Source organism: Mytilus edulis, chromosome 7, assembly GCF_963676685.1.
Source record: "Mytilus edulis chromosome 7, xbMytEdul2.2, whole genome shotgun sequence".
NCBI lineage: Eukaryota > Metazoa > Mollusca > Bivalvia > Mytilida > Mytilidae > Mytilus > Mytilus edulis.
Window position 1 is genome coordinate 91,559,087 of NC_092350.1, and position 27,519 is coordinate 91,586,605.

Here is a 27,519-nt window from a genome sequence, read left to right on the forward strand (position 1 = left end):
AACAATTCAAGCGAGAAAACCAACAACCTGATTAACCATGAACAATGAAAGAAAGGCAAATATGATATACAGCATAAGAAACACACTGAATAACATGCTTCTGACTTAACAGGTACTTACAGAATGCAATAAGGTGTATTTTTAAAATGAATTAAGCATCTTCTTAGGCTTATACTTCTAGGTAATCTGGCAGATATTCGGTAGTTAGGGAGGGTGAGGAAAGATGAAACATGGCTTAAACTGTGTCGCATAGGAAAGTAAAAAATTTCTGGTGACATATGTCATAAGATTTATGGACATTAATACAGAGAGAAAGGCATGGATGGACAGACCTGCGTAAAACAGTATACCCAGGGACGGATACAGCCATTTTCAAGAGAGGGGTTCCAACAATATGTCCCCATTCAAATGCATGTACTGTCACAAAAAGGGGGGTTCCATGATGATTGATAGAGGAGGATTGTTTGTTGTTTAAAGTTCAGTGGCAAATATTTCATGCATATTTAGGTCGAAGGCTCTTTATGCCCTCTAGTTTTAAAATTGATTGCTTTATTTGTTGTTGTATAAGTCCGTGCCACTTTCAGTATTGTACTTCCGGCCCTATAAAAATCATTGGTGTAATATTGCATGTAGGCCTACACTGTTCTGTTTTTTATTTCAATCCTACCATAAATATTGATAAAAGAAATTTAAAGTGTCCTTCATATTCAATAAACGAAGGCATATATTACAAGGTCATTTGATTGGTCCAGATCAAAACTATTTCTCTTTCATGCTGAAGTTTGCCGTCTTTGGTATATCCTACGCTGAAGTTTGCCGTCTTTGGTATATCCTACGCTGAAGTTTGCCGTCTTTGGTATATCCTACGCAGGAGTTTGCCGTCTTTGGTATATTCTACGCAGAAGTTTGCCGTCTTTATTATATTCTACGCAGGAGTTTGCCGTCTTTAGAATATTCAATGTAGAAAATTGCCGACTTTAGTATATTCTACGCAGAAGTTTGCCGTCTTTGGTATATTCTACTCAGGAGTTTACCGTCTTTAGTATATTCTATGTAGAAAATTGCCGACTCTAGTATATTCTACGCAGGAGTTTGCCGTCTTTAGTATATTCTATGTAGAACATTGCCGACTTTAGTATATTCTACGCAGGAGTTTACCGTCTTTAGTATATTCTATGTAGAAAATTGCCTACTTTAGTATATTCTACGCAGGAGTTTACCGCCTTTGAGATACTATATCCTACGCTCTAAGTTTGCCGTCTTTGGTAAATTCTACGCAGAAGTTTGCCGTCTTTGGTATATTCTACTCAGGAGTTTGCCGTCAGTTTGGTATATTCTATGTAGAAAATTGCCGACTCTAGTATATTCTACGCAGGCGTTTACCGTCTTTAGTATATTCTATGTAGAAAATTGCCGACTTAAGTATATTCTACGCAGAAGTTTGCCGTCTTTGGTATATTCTACTCAGGAGTTTGCCGTCAGTTTGGTATATTCTATGTAGAACATTGCCGACTTTAGTATATTCTACGCAGGAGTTTACCGTCTTTAGTATATTCTATGTAGAAAATTGCCGACTTTAGTATATTCTACGCAGGAGTTTGCCGTCTTTAGTATATTCTATGTAGAAAATTGCCGACTTTAGTATATTCTACGCAGGAGTTTGCCGTCTTTAGTATATTCTATGTAGAAAATTGCCGACTTTAGTATATTCTACGCAGGAGTTTGCCGTCTTTAGTATATTCTACGCAGGAGTTTGCCGTCTTTAGTATATTCTATGTAGAACATTGCCGACTTTAGTATATTCTACGCATGAGTTTACCGTCTTTAGTATATTCTATGTAGAAAATTGCCGACTTAAGTATATTCTACGCAGAAGTTTGCCGCCTTTGAGATACTATATCCTACGCTCTAAGTTTGCCGTCTTTGGTAAATTCTACGCAGAAGTTTGCCGTCTTTGGTATATTCTACTAAGGAGTTTGCCGTCAGTTTGGTATATTCTATGTAGAAAATTGCCGACTTTAGTATATTCTACGCAGGAGTTTGCCGTCTTTAGTATATTCTACGCAGGAGTTTGCCGTCTTTAGTATATTCTATGTAGAAAATTGCCGACTTTAGTATATTCTACGCAGGAGTTTACCGTCTTTAGTATATTCTATGTAGAAAATTGCCGGCTTAAGTATATTCTACGCAGAAGTTTGCCGCCTTTGAGATACTATATCCTACGCTCTAAGTTTGCCGTCTTTGGTAAATTCTACGCAGAAGTTTGCCGTCTTTGGTATATTCTACTCAGGAGTTTACCGTCTTTAGTATATTCTATGTAGAAAATTGCCGACTTTAGTATATTCTACGCAGGAGTTAGCCGTCTTTAGTATATTCTATGTAGAACATTGCCGACTTTAGTATATTCTACGCAGGAGTTTGCCGTCTTTAGTATATTCTATGTAGAAAATTGCCTACTTTAGTATATTCTACGCAGGAGTTTACCGCCTTTGAGATACTATATCCTACGCTCTAAGTTTGCCGTCTTTGGTAAATTCTACGCAGAAGTTTGCCGTCTTTGGTATATTCTACTCAGGAGTTTGCCGTCAGTTTGGTATATTCTATGTAGAAAATTGCCGACTCTAGTATATTCTACGCAGGCGTTTACCGTCTTTAGTATATTCTATGTAGAAAATTGCCGACTTTATTATATTCTACGCAGGAGTTTGCCGTCTTTAGTATATTCTATGTAGAAAATTGCCGACTTTAGTATATTCTACGCAGAAGTTTGCCGCCTTTGGGATACTATATCCTACGCTCTAAGTTTCCCGTCTTTGGTACATTCTACGCAGAAGTTTGCCGTCTTCGGTATATTCTACTCAGGAGTTTGCCGTCAGTTTGGTATATTCCACGCAGAAGTTTTCCGTTTTTTGTATATTCTTCGCAGATGACTGCCGTCTTTAGTATATTCTATGCATAGGTTTGCAGTCTTTGATGATAGTTAGGGTGCCTAACTGAATTTAAAAAATCGAATAATTTCTGGACATGTTTTATGAAAAACAAAAACACGTTTTTTTTCCCAATTTAAAGGGTCCCAGGTGCTCTCTCTCCCCATCTCTCCTAGAATGTGAACCTCAGTTTGTCTCGTCTCCCGTTAGTATGAGTAATTATTTGTTTACACACAGCACTTTATATTATTGTAAAGGCAAGCGACAAATGTCTTTTGAAGAAAGATTGCGAAATGTATACACATTTTGATTTTTTACTTTGATAAATATAGAAGTAACATTTCATTAAACATAACGTGTTTGTACTCAAATGATATCAATCTAAACGCATTAAACCGTTCCAAAACAAAATCAAATGAACTTTGTTAAAATTGTTAGTTTCTTTAAACTGTTATTTACAAAATATTTTATATATTTAAATAAATGTTTATGGAAAGATAAAAATCAAGCCGTAGATTTGGAAAAGATTGAAATACTTAATGTACATTTAAAGTTTAAATGACTTTATTAATAACATAAAACTTAAAAATATAGCAAACAAACTTCTGTTGTAAGCAATTAACCTCCCCAGTTGTCTCGTAGACACATTAATGCTTTTTTGCTTTCCTCGTTCGCGTAAAAGACGTTGGTTCGATTTTCGGCCGAATTAAACAAATAATTGGTTATTGATGCTTCTATGAGGGGGATAGGACCTTTATCGGGACTTCGGAATCGGGTGTTTTTAAGCTCGGGATTTCTGGATTGACCCTTTCGGGATCCAGGAATTCTTATTTTCGAATTTCGGGATGTCGGGATTTAAATTTATTTAAATCGGTACCTCAGGATCTCGAGTTTTTAAGCTCGGGATTTCGGGATCAGGACCCCTCCTACCACTCCTCTTCTATACTATGGACGCGACATTTCGAATTAAGATCTAAAGTTAAGAGTCATTGGCTAGGAGTTCGAATTGTATGTCTGGCTTATGAGATATGTTTTCCTCCGGAATTTACCTTGTAAAGTAGTATGTGAAAACATTTCAGCATGTCGGTCTAGAAAACATGCTTAACATGCAGCGTTCATATTATGGACGTTCTGTTACTATAAACTAGTTACTGGTGCGACACTGATAGCAGATGCCCCTCATGGGGCGGGGGCTTCCAAGCACACATAATAACAATTTTTGCCAATTAAATCACATAATCATTAATAAAAATTTTAACAAGATAATCAAATAATCAAAAATACAGTCCTAGATTAACAAATAATGAAATAATTATGAAAGATTTGGACTAGTAATCAAATAATCACTTTTAAAACGGCCGAGTTATCACGTGATCAAAACTTCATGGCCGAGTTATCACGTGATCAAAACCTCATGAGGTGGCTCATAACAAGAAACAGATCGAACACATGTATTTTAGAAAATAAAGCGGATATTGTCAATTCGATTGCCCGACTCGCACTGGAGTACAAACTTCAGAAAACATACTTAAGGGAGTGTTGGGATCCCGCTAACATATTTAACCCGCCACATTATGTATGTATGTGTTTTTCCCAAGTCAGGAGCCTGTAATTCAGTGGTTGTCGTTTGTTGCTGAGATACGTATTTGTTTTTCGTTCACTTTTTTGTACATTAATTAGGCCGTTAGTTTTTTCGTTTGAATGATTTTACATCTGTGATTTCAGTGCCTTTTATAGCTGACTGTGCAGTATGGGATTTGCTCATTGTTGAAGGCCGTATAGTGACCTATAGTTGTTAATATTTGTCATTTGGTCTCTTGTGGAGAGTTGCCTCATTGGCAATCATACCACATCTTCTTTATTATATTGTCAGTTTGACTGCCTGACACTCACAAAAGTAAAAACTCCAGAAAACATTTTATATTGCCAGTTCGACTGCCTGACACTCACAAAAGTAAAAACTTCAGAAAACATTTTATATTGTCAGTTCGACGGCCTGACACTCACAAAAGTAAAAACTTCAGAAAAATGTTATATTGTCAGTTCGACTGCCTGACACTCACAAAAGTAAAAACTTCAGAAAACATTCGTAAAATTAAGAATTTTGCTAGGGGTTACTCTTTCATGTTAGAAACGGCTTTTTGAAATGACAATTAAACAAACATACAATAATCACTTAAAAGATTAACAAAAGAAGATAATGTATGACAAATTAGAGACGCGTTTGTTATATGTGATTCTTACATGATATATAGTAATGATTCGACAATACATGATTATACTTAAGATATGACATAATCCGTTTCAATAGGATTATTATCCAATTTGAAAGCGAAATATATAATACACTGACTGACTGATGAAAAACCACCCATAATCATCGTCATATGTTCTAGTCTGTTCTATTGTTGAAAGGGGCGGGTCTGTATTTCTATGTTATCCAGTGGCAAGTTTTACATGCCTAGCTAAGATTACTTTTAAAAGTGGCTTACGTTTTGAAAAGATACTTTTCTATTAAATTGCATTAGGCATTTTTTAATGTTCCAGTGCAATAGGGCTCCACTATGGGGGAGGGGGGAGAGGGACACCCATAATATGAAGCTGCATTTATAGTTACCTCCCCTGACCTTGTGTACATTTCAATATAAAACGCTTCCAGTTATAGATAAGAATTGGCAACTTTCATACATATGTATTTCGACCTTGTAAGTAATATTAATTCAGGGGAAATTTTCAAAAATTTGCTTCAACTAGAATGTATATCATTTGGTTACAGACGATTTTTGCTTAGTTCTGCCTTCCCCATCCAGAAGTAGCTCATACACACTTGGCACATGTAATTCGATAGAGTTAAAGTCTCCCCTATACTACGAAATTCGTTCCTTCGTGAATCATATCCGACATATTGATCTAACGAGGTTGTCGCTATTTTGTAGACCTAAGTGTAGACTTGAGTCGCTATATGAAAGTTTGTTCCTATGTTATGCTGTTACACCACTGTCCCTGGTTAGAGGGAGGATTGAACGCTTACAGACATGTTTAACCCCGCCACATTTTAATGTGCTTGTCCCAACCAAGGAGCCAAACTCCGAAACAGTGGTGACGTTGCTTCGCTAAACTATTAAAGTCAACGTAGCGTAGTAAAGAGGACGTAACCGCTGTTTCGGAGTTCGCCAAGGAGCCAGTGGTTCAAGGAAGTTCAGTGGTTGTTGTATATGACTGCCTGTAATATTTGTTTTTCATATATTGTTGTTTTTTTTTTATGAATAAGGCATCTACTATTCTCACACCTTTATATTAACTGAATATACAGCATGTCTTTTTTGTTTATTGTCGAAGGTCGTATACAGTTGTCTATGATGCTCACACCAACAGTGTATGTTTACTTTCGTGGATACTTGGCAATCCTACCACAACTCTTTAATTTTATATAGCAGAAAATGATTGTTTTTGATGGAAATAAATTTATCAAAATAGTAGTGTAAGTACCGACACCAAAATCACACAGATAACATACTCAGTACACAACATGTGCTTTTGACAGACACAACTGAGGACCTATAGCTTTAGAAGTTACGATTGTCCCAGCTAGAAAAGAAAGTTTCCTTCAAGTCAATTTTAAGATAACAACAACACATATTTATAAATGGGGGGAGGGGGTGTCTAGATTCTGCTTTTAAACAGATTACATGTCGCTTATATCGATGTATTTCCTGAGTAATAACAAATACAATGTTTGTAAGTAGCATGTATACATGTATATATTGATCTACTTTTGAAATAAAACTATCCGACTTTTAAAGAAATGAATTATTTAAAAAGAGAAAATATTGAATCTTCATTGTTAGTGTTTGTTTAATTTGCCGTCTATAACAATCACAAAAATTGTCGATCCCTGACGAACCTTGATATATTATTGAAAATCCGTAATATTATCTGCGGATTGTAATCACCTCTTTAACAAAGGACAATACACCGTATCTATATCTGAACTTCCAATTTTACTTGAGTATTGATTTTAAAACCACTTCATATTTCTGTTTTGTTTATTTATGCGCAACATTCAAGTGTTTCACCGTCTTTTTAAATATAGGTGAAAATGAATTATAATGGATGTGAATTAATTTTTTCAACTAGAAGGACTTGTGAAATTTAAAGTTTAGAAGTAGCCGAATTCTAATCTTATTTGGTATTTTTAATTAGAAATAGTTGGGGTGTAAAGAATTGTATTTCTTATATCCTAAAAGCTTTTGGGATTTTGTTAGTGTTATTTTTTCTACCGAGGAGAATGATGGCGTATTAGAATTAATCATGTAACTAGACATATGATGGTTACTGAAAGGTTACGGGGATAGGGTACAGTAGTGTTATAAAAAAATAACCGAAAAGGATTAAAAAAAACCTAGCGTAAGAGTGACACGATATTGTAAAGAAGAGTAAAAGGGATTTTTGTGATGAATTACATTCGAGAAACTAAATGTAGTGATGAATTTCTGAGACCAAAAACTGACAGAAGGTTATTTAAAACGACATGTAGTCAAAATGAAGAATTTTCTCTGTTTAAAAGCAGGACGTTCATAGAACAAACTGGGGGTGCGTCCATCAAATCACTACCCCCGAGGAGAATTACACCAACAATCTATTTCACAACCGATCCGCACGTGAGGAAAACACTATTACACTTCGAGATTAAATTTTTCTATGGAAGAGACGACCGCGTAAGTATAATATTGAATAAGTATGATATTGAATAAGTATGGTATTGAATAAGCTTGGACTCCTGAAGGATATTGTAACAAGCCAATATTTGAAATAAATATTTAATTATGCTGTTAAAAAAATACATTGAATAATTATAATATTGAATAGTATAATATTGAATAAGTATAATGTTGAACAAGTATTATATTGAAAAGTATTATATTGAATTAGCATAATATTAAATAAGTATAATATTGTATATTGTATAAGTAAAATATTGAATAAGTATTATATTAAATAAGTATAACATTGAATAGAAAAAGGGAGAAGACAATCAAACCATAAAAGGTAAGAAAACACCACACCAGAACGGACATAAAGTAAAAGATGAAAAGGAAAACGGCAATCTTAAACACATTCAATCTACACCAATTGTTTTTTTTTTAAATTAGTAGATTCAGTCCCTGGTCTTGTCAAACATATGTACAATTTATTTTGAAATTGGCATTTGTTGCTTCTGTGCTAAGATTGTAGGAGATAGAGAAAAGAAGTTGGAATATTCCCATGTAACACTGCGGATATTTATAGACTGAATAGCTTGTTGTTCGGTGTGAGCCAAGGCTCCGTGTTGAAGGCCGTACACTATGATTGACCTATAATGGTTTACTTTTTTTAAAATTGTTATTTGGATGGAGAGTTGTCTCATTGGCACTCACACCACATCTTCCCATATCTACGAATCACTGCTTGTCAACACCGTTTAGAATGCGGCTTAGTTTAACATAAATGGCATTGCCATGATAAATATCTTCTTATAACAGGGACGTAAAACAGTCATTCTGTTTAAGTCTGTTCTGTTTTGAGGTTTAGAAGAATTAACTCTATGAATTCGTATGCATCCGAGGCACTTTCCTATATATCTTCACAAGGGAGACTCAAAGCCGAATGTTTGAAAGCTAAGGATGAATAAAACTGAACAAGGTTTATATGATTAAAAAGAACAGAATAACAGCCAAATCCATCGAAGGCCGTCAACTTTGTATAATGGTCTTGAAACCTTGAGGTAGTTTCTTAATCATTTCTAAATTTATGAACGTACAAGCTATTTCTTCGTATTTTATTATAAATTGCCTTTCGACAGGTGAATTTGAATACAATTAGGCTTTTGGAAAAGTATCCTTTTCTTTCATTTCTTTCATTTAGTTAAAATCATTTTCTGTTTTCTTTCATTTAATTAAGACCTTTCCCTGTCAGTCATTTTAATCTGAGGTTTAATTACATGTATGTGCTAATTACACGTTTACATATTACGTAGTGTTAATCCGGTGTCATCGTCTATGGTGTAAATTCTATAGCATTCTAATTCTTATCTTAATCCTTCTATTTTTTTCCTTCTTTTCAAGTTAATTATGTTATATTACATGTAATCTTTCTATATGATTTTGTCTATTTATTTTCTTTATTTCAAGTTATTTATGCTATATTACATGTATCAGGCACTTCAACAAATAAGACATAAAAAGAGATTATCGAAAAATCACAGAAAATATTCGGAAGTCAAAATAATGTATATATATATATGGGAACTCGGGGCCTGTTTATCGAAGCAGTCTTGTGATTAGGACGCGTCCTAACTTAATACCAACTTAGACATATCTTAGTTCTAAGTTGGTTTATCAAACATGTAGCAACTTAGGAAAATCATAGGAATTGTCCTAACAAATTTAGGTGTCTTCAGGTGGTCTTAGGATGGTCATAACTTTAGGATATATAGGATGGTTATTTCATAAACAAATATGGCATATGATAAAGTAGTCCAAATTACCATTTTATGTTGCATGCATGATGGTCCCTTACGATTCAAAATTTTCTCTCTATTCTTTATTTAATTAAAACATTTTCTTTATTCCTTTTATTTCAGCAAATCATTAATCTCTTTTCTTTTTATTTCAGGAACCCTTTTTTTCTCTATTCCTTTTATTTCAGCAACCCTTAATTGTTCCCTATTCTTTTTATTTCAGCAACCCTTTATTTGCTATTCTTTTTATTTCAGCACCCTTTTATTTTTCTATTCTATCAACCCCATACAGGCCCTTTCGGTTGTTATACTAGTGAAATCAGTATTAAATGCAACTAAAACATTTGTAAACATTCATCAACCGTAACTATTTGTTAATTAAAATCGTTTTGAAATCTACAACATGCAAACATATTTTGGAAATGAGTTGTCATTTATTAATTATACGTTTACCAATAATAAGCTATATATGAAAATTTACAAAATGTAAATAATTAAATATTTAGGAAAAATAGTTGCAACTCAATTTTATCGATGAGGCCAAAATGAAAATAAAAATAAGAACGTATGTTTCGCTACCTATCCTACGTTTTCGTGCTAGAGTTTTTATTTATACTTTTGTTATTTAATTCTGCAAACATTGCAAGTCTATCCATTCATACACTCAATGTAAAAATAACGAGGGAAAAAAACAGAATTCATACCTACCTAGTTTATTTGCCTAAAGAAAAAAAGCTTAAACCCACATAATTTCTGTCTGGCCTATTCACACAGGAATGAAATGAGCCTGTAATTCTGTAAGCCTGTGTTACATATTTGTTTTTCGTTCATTTTTTTTGTACATGAATTAGGCCGTTAGTTTTTTTGTTTGAATTGCATAGTTGTTAATTTCTGTGTCATTTTGGTCTGTTGTGGAGAGTTGTTTCATTGGCACCCATACCACATTTTCTTTTTTTATAGTTCCTAGATTATGTAAAACATTATTGCAATCATTAACTTGTTTTATATTTCACTTGTAGAAATAGAATAATTTATCACCATGAAGTTGAGAGAGATAAAGAATTATTTTCGTACCGGCCCAAAAGATATTTTCAATTATAATTCTATTAAATCAAAACCTACTCTTCAATCGTTAAAGATTTGGTGCCTAAAGTGTAGTTATTATGATTTATTAAAAAAGTCAATATTTGATAAAAGTATAAAAATGACAATGAAACGGTGTGGTAATATGATCTACTGTGTCCTAAAGTTTACCACTGGTAAATATCACAGGAAGGAAGTATATACTATGTTAAAATGAAGTACCTTCGTACCTTAGAAATGTAGGTAAAGGTAAATACCGCTTAGGTATCGGACAACAACATTTAAATCACAAACGCTACCTTTAAAAGGAACCTTAATAGATTTAATGATGATTTATTATCTATCTTGAATTTAAATTGAGTTTTTGATTAAGTTTAAATGTATTTATTAACCGGACGCGAATAAGCATACTAGATTGTCATATATTACATTGTTGGACCAAAAGGAGAACATGGGAGGTATTAAAGGGGGAGGGGGTCGTATGGAGAGGGGTAAAAGGTAGGACATGGATGAAGGTTGACCCTCTATCCTTTTAATGGGAGTGTCCACCTACCCTTTTAAAACAATTCAAACACCGTGCCTGCTTTTGTTTGACAAAGTCGTGAACTTAGAAGACTAACACAAATATTATATCATTCATCACCTAAGAGTTCTAGTACTGCTCCAGCACGCTGACAAAGATTTAAGATTTATGGATATAACATTGAGAATGGAAACGGGGATTTTGCCAAAGAGACTTAAACGTAAGCGACCAAAGTGCAGACGTCTGTCTGTCTGTCTGTCTGTCTGTCTGTCTGTCTGTCTGTCTGTCAATTGTCATGCTTTTTGTCACCGGACTTTTTTCACGCTACTTGTTGTTCAAAATAGTCATATTTGTTATTGATTATGCATTATCGTTGTTTCTTAAAACTCCAGCATCTGTATCAATGGTATACATTGTTTCAAGGATGTTCAAAAGATATCAGTATGTTAATACAATGGTTTTCTATTTCAGTTTAAGTTTCCTGTCGTGACTAAACGACCACACACTCCTAGGGCACCAGCTGGTATGTATATTTGATTAAATTTACTAAAGCATATTACGTACACTGGTCTTGTTCGTTCGACATTGCTTTTTAGGATTCTTGTTACTTATTTTTATACCATTTGAATTTCTGATAATGTAATGTTGTTATATTTTTCGATTTAATATCAATGCTGAACTGGGTTTTTTCCTATTTTCCCTCAGCATTCTCTAGACGTATATCATAAACTGAAAAGGAAATATAACCTTACCTTGAATATCATCATTGCTCCTAAGCTACATTTTTTTCGGTCATATTTTAGTCCAAAAAAGGAATGTTTATGGGCGTTTTTCAATAAAAACTTATTTTCTTGTCCTAGCCACTTTAAAAAAAATGTGTTTGGTCTTTGCAAGTAATTTTTTGTGCAGTCAGTACATTGAATTAGATTTAACATTTTTACGCAAAGAAACAGTTTATTTTTTAGAGGGATTGATAAGATATTGACTCCTGAATGGTCCAAACAACCAAAATGGCATGTCCCTAGACCGCCTGTTCAACATTCATACTCTAAAATATCGTAAAAAAAATGAAGAAATTAATGGTTTTTTTTACTTTACATAATATTCTTTGATAATTCATAAGTATGTTCAGAGCCAACATATTCTAATAAACAGCTTTCAATATAGGTTTTTTTAATTTCAGAAGGTGTGTCCCTCATAAATTGTCCACTACGAAACGAAGTCATTAAAATTTGCCAATAAACAGTTTTATAAAATCAATGTAATTTTTGTTTGCAAGAGATATAAACATTAGGGTCTTACAAAAGAAGTGATGCTTTTATAACGGCAATTCAATTGTTGGTAAGAAAAATTGAGCACATCAAATGGACCAGAGTGATACCGTATTTTTGATAATGTCCCCTACGAAACGGGTCAAATCTCCTTCAGTATCTGGTTTTAAAATTATGAAAAAAATATCAGTGTACAGCTTGATAAATGCTTTGATGAATACAATCAGTCTTGTTACTTTTGCAATATAGTGATTGTGGGGAAAAAATAAAGCATGCGAATACGTCCCTTGCGAAACGGTCCCCTACGAAACAAGTATGGGAGAAAAACGTTTCGTAGTGGACACGACCACTACCATGGAGTCTTTTTTTTTAAAAAATTTTCAATAATATTCGTACAAAACAAATAACAAGGGTTAGTTTCATGTAATTTTTATTATGTTTTTATTAACATATAATAGGGTTGATGTCAACTACGAAACTTTTTGTCCACTACGAAACGGGTTTGTCCACTACGAAACGCATCAAAATGTCCACTACGTAACATGAGTTGAACCTTCGTATGTGAAGTACTGTCTAATCTTTATCGATAAAAATGATTTTCTAATTCAGAAAAAAATGATATTTTTCTAGTATTTAAAGTAAACAAACTGGAATGTCTATAGGAAACATTTAAAATTGCAAAAAATACGTGTGTTTACGGAAGAAGTTTCAAAGTCCCCTACGAAACAGTACACAAATTATGAAAATAATATCATTTTAAAGAATATTTAAGATTGCACTTTTTGTTTACAAACAGGTCTATTATAGAGGTATTCAAAATAACTCTTGAAATTAAATTTTAGACAAGTTGATTTTCCATTTTTTTAGGTCTGAAATTTACGCTTTTATTGAAAAACGCCCTTATAATGCTTTTAAAAATATCTGATAACAATTAAAACACTTGGATAGTTGAACCGCTGCAATGAGTCTGTTCCTATCTGATTGGTTGATAACTCAAAACCTTGTGCCTACAAACAGGGATATATGTACCAGAAAATAAAAAAAAAAAAAGTCAAATATCTATATAGGAGGGTCTAGATGTGAGGATCTTAATTTCTGTATTATTTAATGTATTAAAAGTTACTTTTTATCGATTCATTATTTAGTTTGTACATTATTCTATGACTTCTATATCCTTTAAGCATCCCCTGATAAGTCGATATCTATTTAAGGATGTTCGCTACTCTGTTTGAAAATAACAAGCTTTTTAAAAGACTGTTATAAATTGAAAGTATATAAATAAAGAAACTAAAAAAGCAGAAAAAAATGGAGGGTCCTTGTTCTTGTTTTCGAGATATAAGCCGTTGAAAATTTGGCGGGAAATAATTCTCTCTTGGTTTTTCTTTCACTTAACATTGACACCTTTTTTGTTTAAAACACTATGAAAAAATAACAAGGATTTCATAAGATTTTGAAATATGGCTTTTTAAATAATATGTAATAAAAATATGAAAAGAAAAGTAGGGGTTAGTGGGCAAATTTTTTAAATGTTAATACATGGATAAAACCAGAGGATTTCGAAAATCTGACAAAAATTCAAAAGTTAGAGGAGCAAACATCCTTTGTTCTTTATTTTTGGACCATTATGGTATGGTCATAGGTAACCGTACAGCCATAAAAAAAAATGAGCAAAAGCCCTACGGTGTAGTCAGCTACAAAACACCTGAAATAAAAGATTCACCAGCAGCCTTGTCATACGTTTCATAGTGTCTTATCATTAGACATTGTGAGTGCACCTCAACTATCATAGTGTCTTATCATTAGACATTGTGAGTGCACCTCAACTATCATAGTGTCTTATCATTAGACATTGTTAGTGCACCTCAACTATCATAGTGTCTTATCATTAGACATTGTGAGTGCACCTCAACTATCATAGTCTCTTATCATTAGACATGTGAGTGCACCTCAACTATCATAGTGTCTTATCATTAGACATGTGAGTGCACCTCAACTAGCATAGTGTCTTATCATTAGACATGTGAGTGCACCTCAACTAGCATAGTGTCTTATCATTAGACATGTGAGTGCACCTCAATCTACCCGGGCCATACGACATAGTCAAATACGTTTCGGTTTATAAATGAAACTGTCTTAACCTTCAAATATTTATTTTTGACATTTTATCATCATTTATCTCAATCTCCCATACAGACAGAGTTATCGTACTTTCCTCCAAAAGATTGAGGAGGAAAGGACGATAACTATGTCTGTATGGGAGATTGCATTTATCTTAGGCTTATTTTGAGTATCTATTTGATGTAAGCCATTCATTTCTTTAACTGTCTTATTGAGTTAAATAACAAAAACATTTTTTTTTCAGCATATTCGTGGAATTGTTCCAATGAAGCATTTTCACAGATGTACAGAGTAAGTCAATCTATGTTCATGATTGCTAATATGTAATTATAAGAATAAAATCTTCCTTTTTTTTTGGAATTCTATAAATTTGAAAAAGCGTTCGTCATGCAATACGTTCTGCTCAATACGAAACGTGCTTCGGTCAACGCTTTTACACCCAATAGAATTAGAAAAGAAGTTTTTTTCTTCTTTGATAAATGTTATTTACATGTTCAGATTTATACGGTCCTACCGTCATAAAAATTTCACAAGAACTAAAAAATAAAATAACCGCTATGCAATTTTCGAATATAAATACATTTAAGCCTTAAATCCACATGGAAATTTAAAAAATGAAAATATGGAATGTGTCAAGGAAACAACAACCCGACCAAATAGCAGAAAACAGCCGAATGCTACCATGGGTCTTCGATGCAGCGTTGTGTTTATATCGCGTGAAGTTTATGGTTGTTTAATATTCCTTGATAACGTTTTAATTCTATCATGTATATAGGAACATGTGGTATGAGTGCCAATGAGACAACTCTCCATCCAAGTCACAATTTGGCAAAGTAAACCATTATTGTTCAAAGGACGGTCTTCAACACGGTGCCAAGGCTCACACCGAACAGCAAGCTATAAAGGGCCCTAAAATGATTAGTGTAACCCATTCAAACAGGAAAACCAATGGTCTTCTCTATATAAAAATCGAGAAACGAGAAATATTTACGAACCACGTGAATGTACTCTTTGATTTGTTTTATTTTTAGAGACAAAGAAACAGACATCTGATTTCACCAGTTTGCACAACAACCGTACAGAAACCATAGCAACTACTGATGATTCTCGGGAAACCAGCCATATACTATATAACAAATATGCTTTACACAAAAACATTCATTATTCAGATACAGTTGTGATGGATATGTTAGTTTCGACCATGGATATTTAACATTATTTGGCCCGGTGAATTTATTTTTTGAAAGTTTGGACCAAAACAAGAATTTTATTCAAATAAGAGATACATGTGTAATATCAACTGAACAATGCACTCGATTAGAAAAAATAAAAAAATAAAAGATATAGAAATGAATATCATTTTACCAAAACCCATAGTAACCATTCCTCGCCTATTGGCAAAACTCCGACGCTGCCTTATGTTAGACCACTTTCGAGTTCATCCGTCACCGGAAAAAACTCGTCAATTATACGCGCCTTTATGACGTCATTTACCAGATAGAGGGGGTCGCCTGTATCCCTGCACTTTTTACGTTCATCAAGCGTCTTGGTGATCGTCATTGTGCAGGATAAACAAGAAATAATGGTTGTTCTGTAGGTACTTAATGACAATTCCCTAATGACATCAATGCTGATTGTCAATTTTGAGAATTCAATTTGTCGTATAATTCGTACAATATAGAATTATAGTTTTCCAACCACTCGCTCAACATTGGAATGTAAGTGACGACGCCCCTAAACGCACAAATGACGTTCACTAAAACCAGAGTTTTTGACGGAAATGCATCGAACTCGAAAGTTGTCTAAAGACACAAACAAAAAAAGACAAAAAGACTGAAAGACAAGAAAAAGGTAAAATTATACAAACACTGAACTCCGAGGAAAACCTAAAACGGAAAGTCCCTAATCAAATGTCAAAGTCAAGCGAATGGATAACAACTGTCATATTCCTGACTTGATACAGGCATTCTCTTGTGTAAAAAATGTTGGATTAAACCTAGTTTTAAAGTGAGAATAACCTCTAACTTAAATGACAGTCGCATCAAAATTCGTTATATTGAAAATACCGCAAAACACTTTACAGATAAGGACAAAAAAGAAAATGAACCACAATAGTGCGGGGATTAACGGAAGGCTAAACAGTATATGCTCCTTGAGTTACACAATGTCACCGATTAATCCACTGAACACTTTGCATATGAGAGGTTTATTTTATTGTTTTAAGTATTTGAGCCGAACAAATATCTTTATATTTATCAATAATGTTTTCCTTTTTTTTCTTCACGCCTTTTTTGTAATGATGACATCCGAAACGGAGAAAAGGTAAAACTAAACAGGAGAGGGGAACCCATGTCTATCATATTTTAAAATTCTAAAATCCTTAAATCCTACGATTAAATTTACTTCATAGCTAATAGATAACACTGCATTTGGTACTAACCAGACTTATAATCAAATAGCTCGTTTATAAATTTTGAAATTTGAAAGAAACTAAGGTTTCAACTCCCTAAGGGAAAGTTCACCTTAAATGTATTTGGCTTTTTTATGTATTTTTTTTGTCATAAAGCTCTTTAACTGTTTCGGTACTTTTATATCCTCGGCTTTCAAATATTTAGCATTGAGCGTTCCAGATGAAGGTAAATCAACATGATCAAGAAAAGCACGTCGGACGCATAAAATCATTTAAAATTTAAATGCAACACTGCTGTTCAATATTCACAAATTGACTTAACAGAAACAAATTCGGGTCACAAACAAAAAATACATATAAGTTAATTGGCCGTTTCAGAATCTAAATCATCATGGGTAATTTCATTGTTCGTACCCCAAATTGAAAATATCGTCACGTCATTGGTTGAATTTCCATTGTTTATAACGTTTTAAACCAATCAAAACGCTTTGGTGTACGCTTTTGAAAATATTACCCAGGATGCATTAGATTCTGAAACGGCGAATTAGTTCTTTTGACCTCAAGGAAGATTGAATTTTATTATACTTGCGATACTCTATCATTTCAACAAAGTTTCGTGCGGTTGTATAGATAGTACCCAAAATATGATTAAATGAAATAAATGTAAAAATATTACAACTCTCAAAAAAGTTCATTTAATAGGATGATGAATTCGAATTAAAAACGATTTAAATCTGTTTGAACTTAATTTTCTTAAATAAACCTGAGACTACTATAACTCAGAGATTGGTCACTACCGATTTATCGTGTAATGTGAGTCTCCACTTTTTCAGCTACGTTAATATAACGTAGTTTCGTATTTAACGGTAGTTTCGTATTTAACAGTAGCAGACGACATATATCACCACCTAATCACCGACACTACTAATTGTCTATATCAGTATCGGATATAATTGAAAGTAAATTATAAAAATAAAAAATTAGAGGGAAAAGGAAAATAATTTATTAATATCTTTGTTATCACTATTCATATCTATATATTTTTTTTAATCAGTTTATAGTTCGTTAATAAATTGTAATTATGCGGCGAAAATGCAAATGTGATTAATCTTATCCATCTTAAAGTTAGGTACATTGTTTTGCTACAGGTTATAGTAGTCTCAGAATAAACTCATTCATGTGTGGTGTGTTTGTTTTGCTACAGTTAAAATTCATGGAATAGAATATGAATCTACCAATGATAATTTAATTTAAGTAATCTTTCTTGGGACATTTCTTTATGTTTATTAAGTTTGCATTTTTCATCAATCAAGGTAAAGTTGCAGTTTTAATTGAGTTATCTTTCTTGTTACAGTTCTCGTAAGTTATCAAACTTACCAGGCTTACCAGGCTTATAATTAAATATACCAGACGCGCGTTTCGTCTACATAAGACTCGTTAGTGACGCTCATACCAAAATATTTATAAAGCCAAAACAAGTACTAAGTTGAAGAGCATTGAGGACCCAAGATTCCAAAACGTTGTGTCAACTACGGCTAAGGTAATCTTTCCCCGGGTTCAGAAAATCATTAGTATTTCGAATAATTCATACTTTTGCAAACAGTAAATTTATAAAAAAAAAATGGCCATATATAATTGATGTTTATGTCAACAACACCGAAGTGCTGATCACTGGACTGGTGATACCGTCGGGGACAAAACGTCCACCAGCAGTGGCATCGACCCAGTGGTGTAAATAGGTATCGAAGGTGATTGTCTTATAATGTGATACGTCAGAAGCGCGTTTTGTCTACATAAAACTCAACAGTGGTCAAAAGTGACAATGGCTTAAAATTTTTAATCCTGGTATCTATGATGAGACTTTCATAAAATGTTACCAAGGTAATCTTTCAGGAAAATGTTAAACAGTTCAAACAATTTAAATAAAATCAATCAAGCATCCAGGACAATGTTGCAAAGTAATTTTTGAAACTCTGCCACACTATTATTTTATATTTATTATTATTACTTTAACTGCTAAGTCAGTGTTTGTTATATCTATTTTGCGTGACTGTATTTATGCATCCCGTCATACTTTGAACGACAAAATCATTTCATGTCTACCTGTGCGAATTTCAAACGCGCAATTTTACACCAGTACCCATACCCTCCTTCCTTGATTGGTGCATTTTACATAGACAAATATAATCGTATAATATAATCAAAATGAGGATGTTAATTTGATGTATGCCTTTTTGTGCTTCTTCGTTACATTTGTTGTTTTTATAGTGATTAAGATGATAACACAATGTTGACTGCTGTACCCCTATTTTTGACATTTTTACCTATTATGTCTGTTTGTTTTGTTCACGCATCGGTGACTATATAATGGAATTTGATGCGACTGTCATACAAGTGAGAGGTTTAGCTAGCTATAAAACCAGGTTCAATCCACCATTTTCTACATTTGAAAATGCCTGTACCAAGTCAGGAATATGACAGTTCTTGTCCATTCGTTTTTGATGCGTTTTGTTATTTGATTTTGCCATGTGATTATGGACTTTCCGAATTGATTTTCCTCTGAGTTCAGTATTTTTGTGATTTTACTTCTTTCTGCCACATTGATGACCCAAAACGAATCTTAAGCATTGGATGCAAAAGAAAATTGGTCTGCTTTTATGACAAAGAAAACTAATTTTGTCGACTTCAAAGCAACAGTCAAGTAAGATGTTAATAAAGCTATAAAACTTCTTCGGCAAATGACCGTACCAAGTCAGGAATATGACAGCTGGTTTTTTTTCGTTCTGTTGGTCGATAAAGTTTATAGTTTGATTTTGTTTTTAGTTTTATGGACTTCCCCTTTATTAATTTACTTAGGAGTTACTTCCCCTTTATAAATTTACTTAGGAGTTACTTCCCCTTTATAAATTTACTTAGGAGTTACTTCCCCTTTTTAAATTTACTTAGGAGTTCGAAATTTTGGTTACACTTTTGTACCGAGATTCAAATCTTTTGAATCTATAAAAAGGAGGCAAATGAAGGCAACATACAGTAACTGTGTTAATAGCATGAACCACAATTATGCATCATCCGCAGTACTTGATGTTTTCATTGACAACATATTAGCTATGTTTGGAGGACGTGTTTTTCCTCAAGCAATCGGCATTATCTCTGGAACCAGCTATGCTCCTCCTCCTGTCGACTTACTCATACGAGACTGACTTGATACAGAAGTCTTTTTTAAACAATAATCAATAGAACCTAGCAATAACTGTGAAATTTACGTTCTGGTAAATAGATGGTGACCTCTCACTTATCATTCTAGTTCGGTGACTATCTTACGCATATATCTCATCACATTTCAAATAATGAATTCAGCAGATACAGTTAAGTCTGCATCTATACTTACATCTATCAATAGACAAAGACAGTTGATTGAAAACAAAAATTATGATAGAAAAGATGATTGCGTTGCTCAATTGTGAACTGTCAATTATATATGCAGAAACATTACAGCAGCGCCTTCATAGTTTGCATTTTCTATAATGATTTCATGACAGAGCGTGTGTGCTAATAAATCTGCAATTGAAACAATATATCGGAGAGGTTAATATCAAACCACACCTTCAAAAATGATACAGTCATCAAGGTATGGGCTTTGCTCGTTGTTGAAGGCCGTACGGTGACCTATAGTTGTTAATGTCTGTGTCATTTTGGTTTTTTGTGGATAGTTGTCTCATTGGCAATCATACCACATCTTCTTATTATATGAACACAAAATAGTTGACCGTAACGAACTATCCTTTTCACACGTGATGACTTATATGTTCCAATTGTCATTGCCAGAATCCCGTCCTCTTCCCTCGATTGCAATCAACAAAATAGATATCACCTGGTTTGTACTTACAGGAGTTACAAGACGGGTGTCGCATTTGGAGTATATCTACTTTCACTTACGGAGCACCTGTATTGTACCCTGTTTTTTTTTATTAGGAGTTCTTTCGCTCAGGGATTGATTTTGTATGGTGTATTTTTTGTACTGTGGTTTGTCTTTTCGTCATTGTTTGCTTTTTGGCATGAAATTGTCAGTCTGTTTTCGACTTATAAGTTTGATAATCCTATTTTGGTATTTTCACCTCTCTTTTACATGTAAATGAAAACCAAACATTATTTTTTTTCAAAATATATTCCGTTACAGACAAATATATTTAGTAACCATGTGCGAAATAATCTTTATCAACGACGAACCCAAAATTACAATAAATTCATGAGTGTAAAAATCATAACTATTTAAATGAACTTTAACAATGTTTACAAAAGTTTATCTTTTCATCAAGTGTACGTCTATTTAAATTTAACAGACATTACTTATTCGAGTATAGTACAATTATTTCAATGAGAAATTACGTAGTTATTACACATACAATAATCAAACCGTTCTGCTTAAATAAATATAAAATGGCGATCTTAGTGTTGGTCTTATACTTAGTACATACGTTTGGTAAGATTGATATATTATTCAATGAATTTCATAATGTAAAGTTACTTCGCACGAATTAATAGAAAGTGGTATTTCATTTTCGGTAATAATTTCAACGTTACAAAACAACAATCGTGTACAAATGATATATCGAATGACCGATTGGCAATTAATTACTACACTTTATATAAAATAGTGGAATTATTAGAATTTAGATTTATTTTATGGAATATTCAAAATAAATAACAAAACAACTAGTTTTATTTCTTAAATTTAGATACGTGTTATTCAACCTTAAAAAGAGAATTCTTGGAATTATAACAATTTAATAATTTTTCTCTGGTGTCATGCTTTAGTTCGAATAATGCTTATCGTGAAATTATGTTTAAACAAGATTGATAAGTGAATAGTGTTGAAAAAAAGGGACGAAAGATACAAGAGGGATACCAGAGGGAGAGTCAAACTCATAAATAGAAAATAAACTGACAACGCCAAGGTTAAAATAAAAAGACAAACAGACAAATAATAGTACAGAAGACACAACACAGAAAACTAAAGACTAAGCAACACGAACTCAACCAAAAACTAGGGGTGATCTCAGGTGCTCTGGAAGCGTGAGCAGATCCTGCTCCACATGGGGCACCCGTTCGTGTTGCTTTTGTTATTACAAATCCGGTAAATAGTCTAATTCGGTAGGTCACATTCGTGAAAAGGGAAGGGTATTGTATAAGGAACATATCCGATTTAACTTGCATTATAGAACATGTAGTAGATTTATTTGAAAAGTTAGCAAAAAACAACATTATTTTACAATTATTGAAATGTAAGCTAAATGGAAAGCAGCGGTTAAATACATAAATATACACCAAATAAACGACGAATGTCATGATATGTGGAAATAATGTCATATTTGAATAACAATTATATTTAGTATGGTAGATAGAAACAAAAAACAAAATGTTAATGCTGATGCAAAATGGTCTAACAATTGTGTAGTACTTGATTTATTTCACTTGACTGGGCGGAGTTTTGACCGTTCGATGATCATAGATCAGTTCACAAATATATGTACATGTAGGTGCTTTTGGATAAACTCATTTATGAAGTGTTAAGTTATGGTCATATGTGTATTCGCAAAATTAATAGTTAGACGCAGCCGTTAATTTTCTTGTAAGTTTAAAAATATGTAAAATTTGTCACATTTGGAATTTGTAGATATGCAAATGGATATGACGAAATCACTTGCATAATATGCATGGCGTTTATCTAAAACGTTTTGAAATGCTTTATTGGGTGCACGAGGATAACTTGCATATAGAGTTGATCATTTTTAAAGGAGAAATAAATGCAACAGTAGTATAACGTTGTTCAAAACTCATAAATCCATGGACAAAAAACTAAATCGGGGTAACAAACTAAAACTGAGGGAAATGCATTAATTATAAGAGAAAAAAAAGAGTCTGAAAATTACTGTTTTTTTTTAAAATCACTCTTTAAAGAAATCTCACAATCAGAAAAGTTTCGTTCAAACAAAATAATACATAGCCAATATTTTAAAATACTCTTTTTTTGCTGCTTTATAGGCATTTATAAATCTTAAAACTATTTTATTCGCGTCTGGCGTACAAATTATAATCCTGGTAACTTTGATAACTATTTACACCACTGGGTCGATGCCACTGATGGTGGACGTTTCGTCACCGAGGGTATCATCAGCTCAGTAGTCAACATTTCGGTGTTGACATGAATATCAATAATATGGTTATTTTTTATAAATTTCCTGTTTACAAAACTTAAATTTTTTCGAAAAACTAAGGATTTTCTTATCCCAGGCATAGATTACCTTAGCCGTATTTGGCACAACTTTTTGGAATTTTGGATCATCAATGCTCTTCAACTTTGTTCTTGTTTGGCTTTATAAATATTTCTATTTGAGCGTCACTGATGAGTTTTATGTAGACGAAACGCGCGTCTGACGTACTAATTATAACGGCATTCATCCTTATCACACATCTTCCAATAGACTGTTCTTATGCAAATTGAAACGTGAGCTCCACCTGATCAGTTGAAATAACATTTGGTAATACATATTGGTACCTTATATTGTTAATTTACAGATAACTTTGTTAATATTAATACCAATAAAAACTATATAATATTTTTTTGTTTATGACGAAATAATACTAATCTGTGTTGAACACTGAATAAACTGTGTAAAGGGTTATTAAAAAGTGTGGACCACATTTGTGAGGTTATTTCGAAGTGACAGAAAGAATGTTAGAGTCATTCCTTGTATAGTAATTTTGAATTCCACTTTATGACGGAAATCATGAAATAACGTTGATGACTTAACGGTAACAAGACAAAATTATGTTTTATAAGCTGATAGACGAAATAAAATTCAACCAATCGGAAGACGAGTTACATCTTAAATAAAATTATAAATTGATAAATCATGTACTGCTGGAAATAATAAATTACTAGAGAAACTTGATTTTGTAGTTATGTGGGAATCAATCAAATAATTTTTCCAGATACAATTAATTAATTCAATATTTTATATTAAACTATCATTTCATTTCAGGTTTAGAATTATCAAATATGACAATCTCATTTTCCTATACAAATATTATCTAATTTCAGGTTTAGTATCTTGTGAATTTTGCTATAGCTCCTTCTATGGTGTTTCGTACTGTTCTGGATACTGCAATGGGTACTATGGTTCGGAATACTGTATCGATGCTGATACTTATATCGGTTCATTGTAAGTAACACTATCATATGAATGAAATATACAAATATGAAAAATGTGGTCTGATGAGGCAATTCTTCACAAGAACTAAAAAACGCCCCGAAAAGAAAGTCCATTTTAGGTAAACATGAACGCAACAATAACTGTACGAAACAAGAACTAAAATAAATTTTAAACGAAACATTCAGTCTTAAAATATGTCCTGGTGCTTATATGCAGTACATCCATCATATACAATAAAGTATCTTATATAATAAAAGTAGCATATACAATGTATGTATCATATACAATACATGTATCGTATATAATACAAGTAGCATATACAATATATGTATCATATGCAATACAAGTAGCATATACAATATACGTATCACATACAATAAATGTTGCATATGAAATACAAGTAGCATATACAATATGTGTATCGTATGAAATACAAGTAGCATATACAATACATGTATCATATGCAATACAAGTAGAATATACAATATATATATCATATACAATACACGTAGCATATACAATATATGTATCATATGAAATACAAGTAGCATTTACAGTATATGTATCACATGCAATACATGTTGCATATGAAATACAAGTAGCATAAACAATATGTGTATCGTATGAAATACAAGTAGCATGTACAGTATGTGTATCGTATGAAATACAAGTAGCATATACAATATATGTATCATATACAATCCAAGTAACATATACAATACAAGTAGTATATACAATACAAGGAGCATACACATTAAAAGAAGAATTTACAAAAAAAAAGCATATACAATACAAGTATCATACACAGTACGGAAAGTCATTAAACAAATGTCAAAATAAAAAAGTCAAACACATCAATGAATGGAAAACGACTGTCATATCATAACTTTGTACAGGCATTTTTCTATGTCAAAAATGGAGGTTTCAACCTGGTTTTCTAACTAACTAAACCTGTCACCTGTGTGACAGTCGCATACAATTCCATTAAATTGACAATAATTTGTAATCAAACTAAACATCCTTTGAGACGAAGGATATCGATTAAATACTTTCATATAGTTAGAAAACGTTTTGGTAAATTATGATCTGGTATTTAGTTCCTAATTATTCTGTACACCACTTTCACGCCTTCATTGTGTATGTTTTTAGCACAGTTGCTGCCTTTGCCGGCATCATAGTTGGAGGTCTGATTTTCCTTGGAATTTTTGTTGCTGTTATTATTGCAATATGTGTTTCATGTACAAAATCAGCCGGACAAAGAGGACGAGTTGTTCAACCTATGACAACAACAAGTGGTATATCAACTGTACAGTCTAATGGACATGGTATGTTTCAACAATTTGAATACTATTAATTAAAGATGTCATTGTATTAGTAAAAAAGTTCACAAATGTACATGATATGCAAGACATTCTATGGATCTGTTTGTTAACCAATTCTCATCTGAAAAGTTGATTTTAATAAGACAACGTTAACTTGATAATGTTTTTTGTTTTTCTGAAACTTTCTGGGGACCTTAAGGGGGACAAAATATACCAGAGGGACAGTCAAACTCATAGATCGAAAATAAAACGACAACGCCATGGCTAAAAATAAAAAGACAAACAGACAAATAATAGTACAGATCGAAAATAAAATGACAACGCCATGGCTATACAATAAAAAAAAACCAAACAATTAATAGTACAGAAGACACAACACAGAAAACTAAAGAATAAGCAACACGAACCCCCTTCCCCCCAAATACATAGGGGTGATCTCAAACTCTCTGGAAGGGTGAGCAGATCCTGATCCACATGTAAACTTGATAATGTATTTGTTTTTCTAAAACTTTCTTGAGACCTTAATTGTAAACTTAGAGTATTCTTGCTATATATTTCAGTGGTACAACGAAAGATACCAGAGGGACAGTCAAACTCATAGATCGAAAATAAAATGAAAACGGCATTGCTAAAAATAAAAAGACAAACAGACAAATAATAGTACAAAAGACACAACACAGAAAAACTAAAGAATAAATAACACGACCCCCCTCTCTAAAAAAAATAGGGGTGATCTCAGACGCTCCGGAAGGGTGAGCAGATCTTGATCCACATGTAAACTTGATAATGTATTTGTTTTTCTGAAACTTTCTTGGGACCTTACATGTAAACTTAGAGTATTCTTGCTATATATTTCAGTGGTACAACAGCATTTCAACTATGCAACACCAACAGCTCCTCCGGTGTACTCGAATACGGCGTACTATCCAGCATATCCACCACCACCACAACAGCAACCAGCATACCCACCACCACCACCCCAACCGATGAACGAGCCAATGCCGCCACCAGTGTACGCTGAACTAAATAGCCAAGGTCAACAACCATTTACACACAATGGTGGATGGCCATCAACAAAACAATAGATCAGAAGCATGAACAATATGGGCAATACATGTTTAACAAAGCGGACTATAGAAAGGGGAAACATTGTTTAAAAACTGGTTGTTATGTTTGATAAAAGATATTAAAATTGCATAATCATATAAAAAAAAATCATTAGGGTTATTATACTTTTAACCATTCAAATACCATTAGTTACACATTGTGCTAGTGACCTTATACAATTTAAAGAGTCGGGAAATTCCATGTGTCGCGAATGCGATACTTTTTACCATAACATCATCATTAGTTACACCGTGTGCTATTGATGAACTAATACAATATATAAGGGGTCAGGAAATTCCATGTGAAGTGAATGGGATTCTTTTTACCATTAAATCATCATTAGTTACACAGTGTGCTATTGGTGAACTAATACAAAATATAAGGGGTCAGGAAATTCCATGTGAAGTGAATGGGATTCTTTTTATTATTAAATCATCATTAGTTACACAGTGTGCTATTGGTGAACTAATACAAAATATAAGGGGTCAGGAAATTCCATGTGAAGTGAATGGGATTCTTTTTATTATTAAATCATCATTAGTTACACAGTGTGCTATTGGTGAACTAATACAAAATATAAGGGGTCAGGAAATTCCATGTGAAGTGAATGCGAGCAAACTAATTTTAAGAGCACGAAAGAAAAACAGAAGCTGCATAACAATTATCAAACCTGAATTCTACCTTTGTCAGCAAAATCAGCTTTCTTAAATGTATCGATTCATTCATCAGAATATGAATATATCATTACACAGACATCATCTATTACATGTATTAGAGAAGGTGGAATTACAGATAAAAACTTAGAAAAAAAAATCGACAATAAACTGACAACGCCATGGCTAAAAATAAAAAGGACAAACAGACAAACAATAGTACACATAACACAACATAGAAAACTAAAGAATAAACAACACGAACCCAACCAAAAACTAGGGGTGATCTCAGGTGCCCCGGAAGGGTAAGCAGACCCTGCTCCACATGTGGCACCCGTCGTGTTGTTTATGAGATAACAAATCCGGTAAATAGTCTAATTCGGTAGGTCACA

The 27,519-nt window shown here is 33.0% G+C and overlaps 3 protein-coding genes across 3 annotated transcripts in view; all 3 read left to right on the forward strand.

The window, feature by feature from the left end:
• LOC139482471 (AP-2 complex subunit alpha-2-like) overlaps positions 1–27,519 on the forward strand; it is a 171,817-nt gene that overhangs the window by 63,101 nt on the left and 81,197 nt on the right. The gene's annotated exons all lie outside the window — the stretch shown is intronic.
• On the forward strand, positions 6,838–15,775 carry LOC139482454 (uncharacterized). The gene is made up of 4 exons (XM_071266350.1): positions 6,838–7,645; positions 11,504–11,555; positions 14,666–14,712; positions 15,453–15,775. Exons 1-4 carry the CDS (start codon positions 7,382–7,384, stop codon positions 15,510–15,512), a joined length of 423 nt encoding a protein of 140 aa, XP_071122451.1. The 5' UTR covers positions 6,838–7,381; the 3' UTR covers positions 15,513–15,775.
• Positions 21,203–26,582, forward strand: LOC139482455 (uncharacterized). Its single transcript, XM_071266351.1, has 4 exons — positions 21,203–21,311; positions 23,934–24,054; positions 25,195–25,370; positions 26,226–26,582. The coding sequence occupies exons 1-4, from the start codon at positions 21,206–21,208 to the stop codon at positions 26,450–26,452; spliced, it is 630 nt and encodes a 209-aa protein (XP_071122452.1). The 5' UTR covers positions 21,203–21,205; the 3' UTR covers positions 26,453–26,582.

Bases quoted from the DNA above. Each gene is read 5' to 3' on its own strand.
- LOC139482455 (XM_071266351.1), top strand. From the start codon at position 21,206: ATGAGAAATTACGTAGTTATTACACATACAATAATCAAACCGTTCTGC. The intron at 24,055-25,194 runs GTAAGTAACACT...GTATGTTTTTAG, and splicing joins GATACTTATATCGGTTCATT to CACAGTTGCTGCCTTTGCCG. The intron at 25,371-26,225 runs GTATGTTTCAAC...TATATATTTCAG, and splicing joins TGTACAGTCTAATGGACATG to TGGTACAACAGCATTTCAAC.
- LOC139482454 (XM_071266350.1), top strand. From the start codon at position 7,382: ATGAATTACATTCGAGAAACTAAATGTAGTGATGAATTTCTGAGACCA. The intron at 7,646-11,503 runs GTAAGTATAATA...TTTCTATTTCAG, and splicing joins TCTATGGAAGAGACGACCGC to TTTAAGTTTCCTGTCGTGAC. The intron at 14,713-15,452 runs GTAAGTCAATCT...TTTTATTTTTAG, and splicing joins CATTTTCACAGATGTACAGA to AGACAAAGAAACAGACATCT.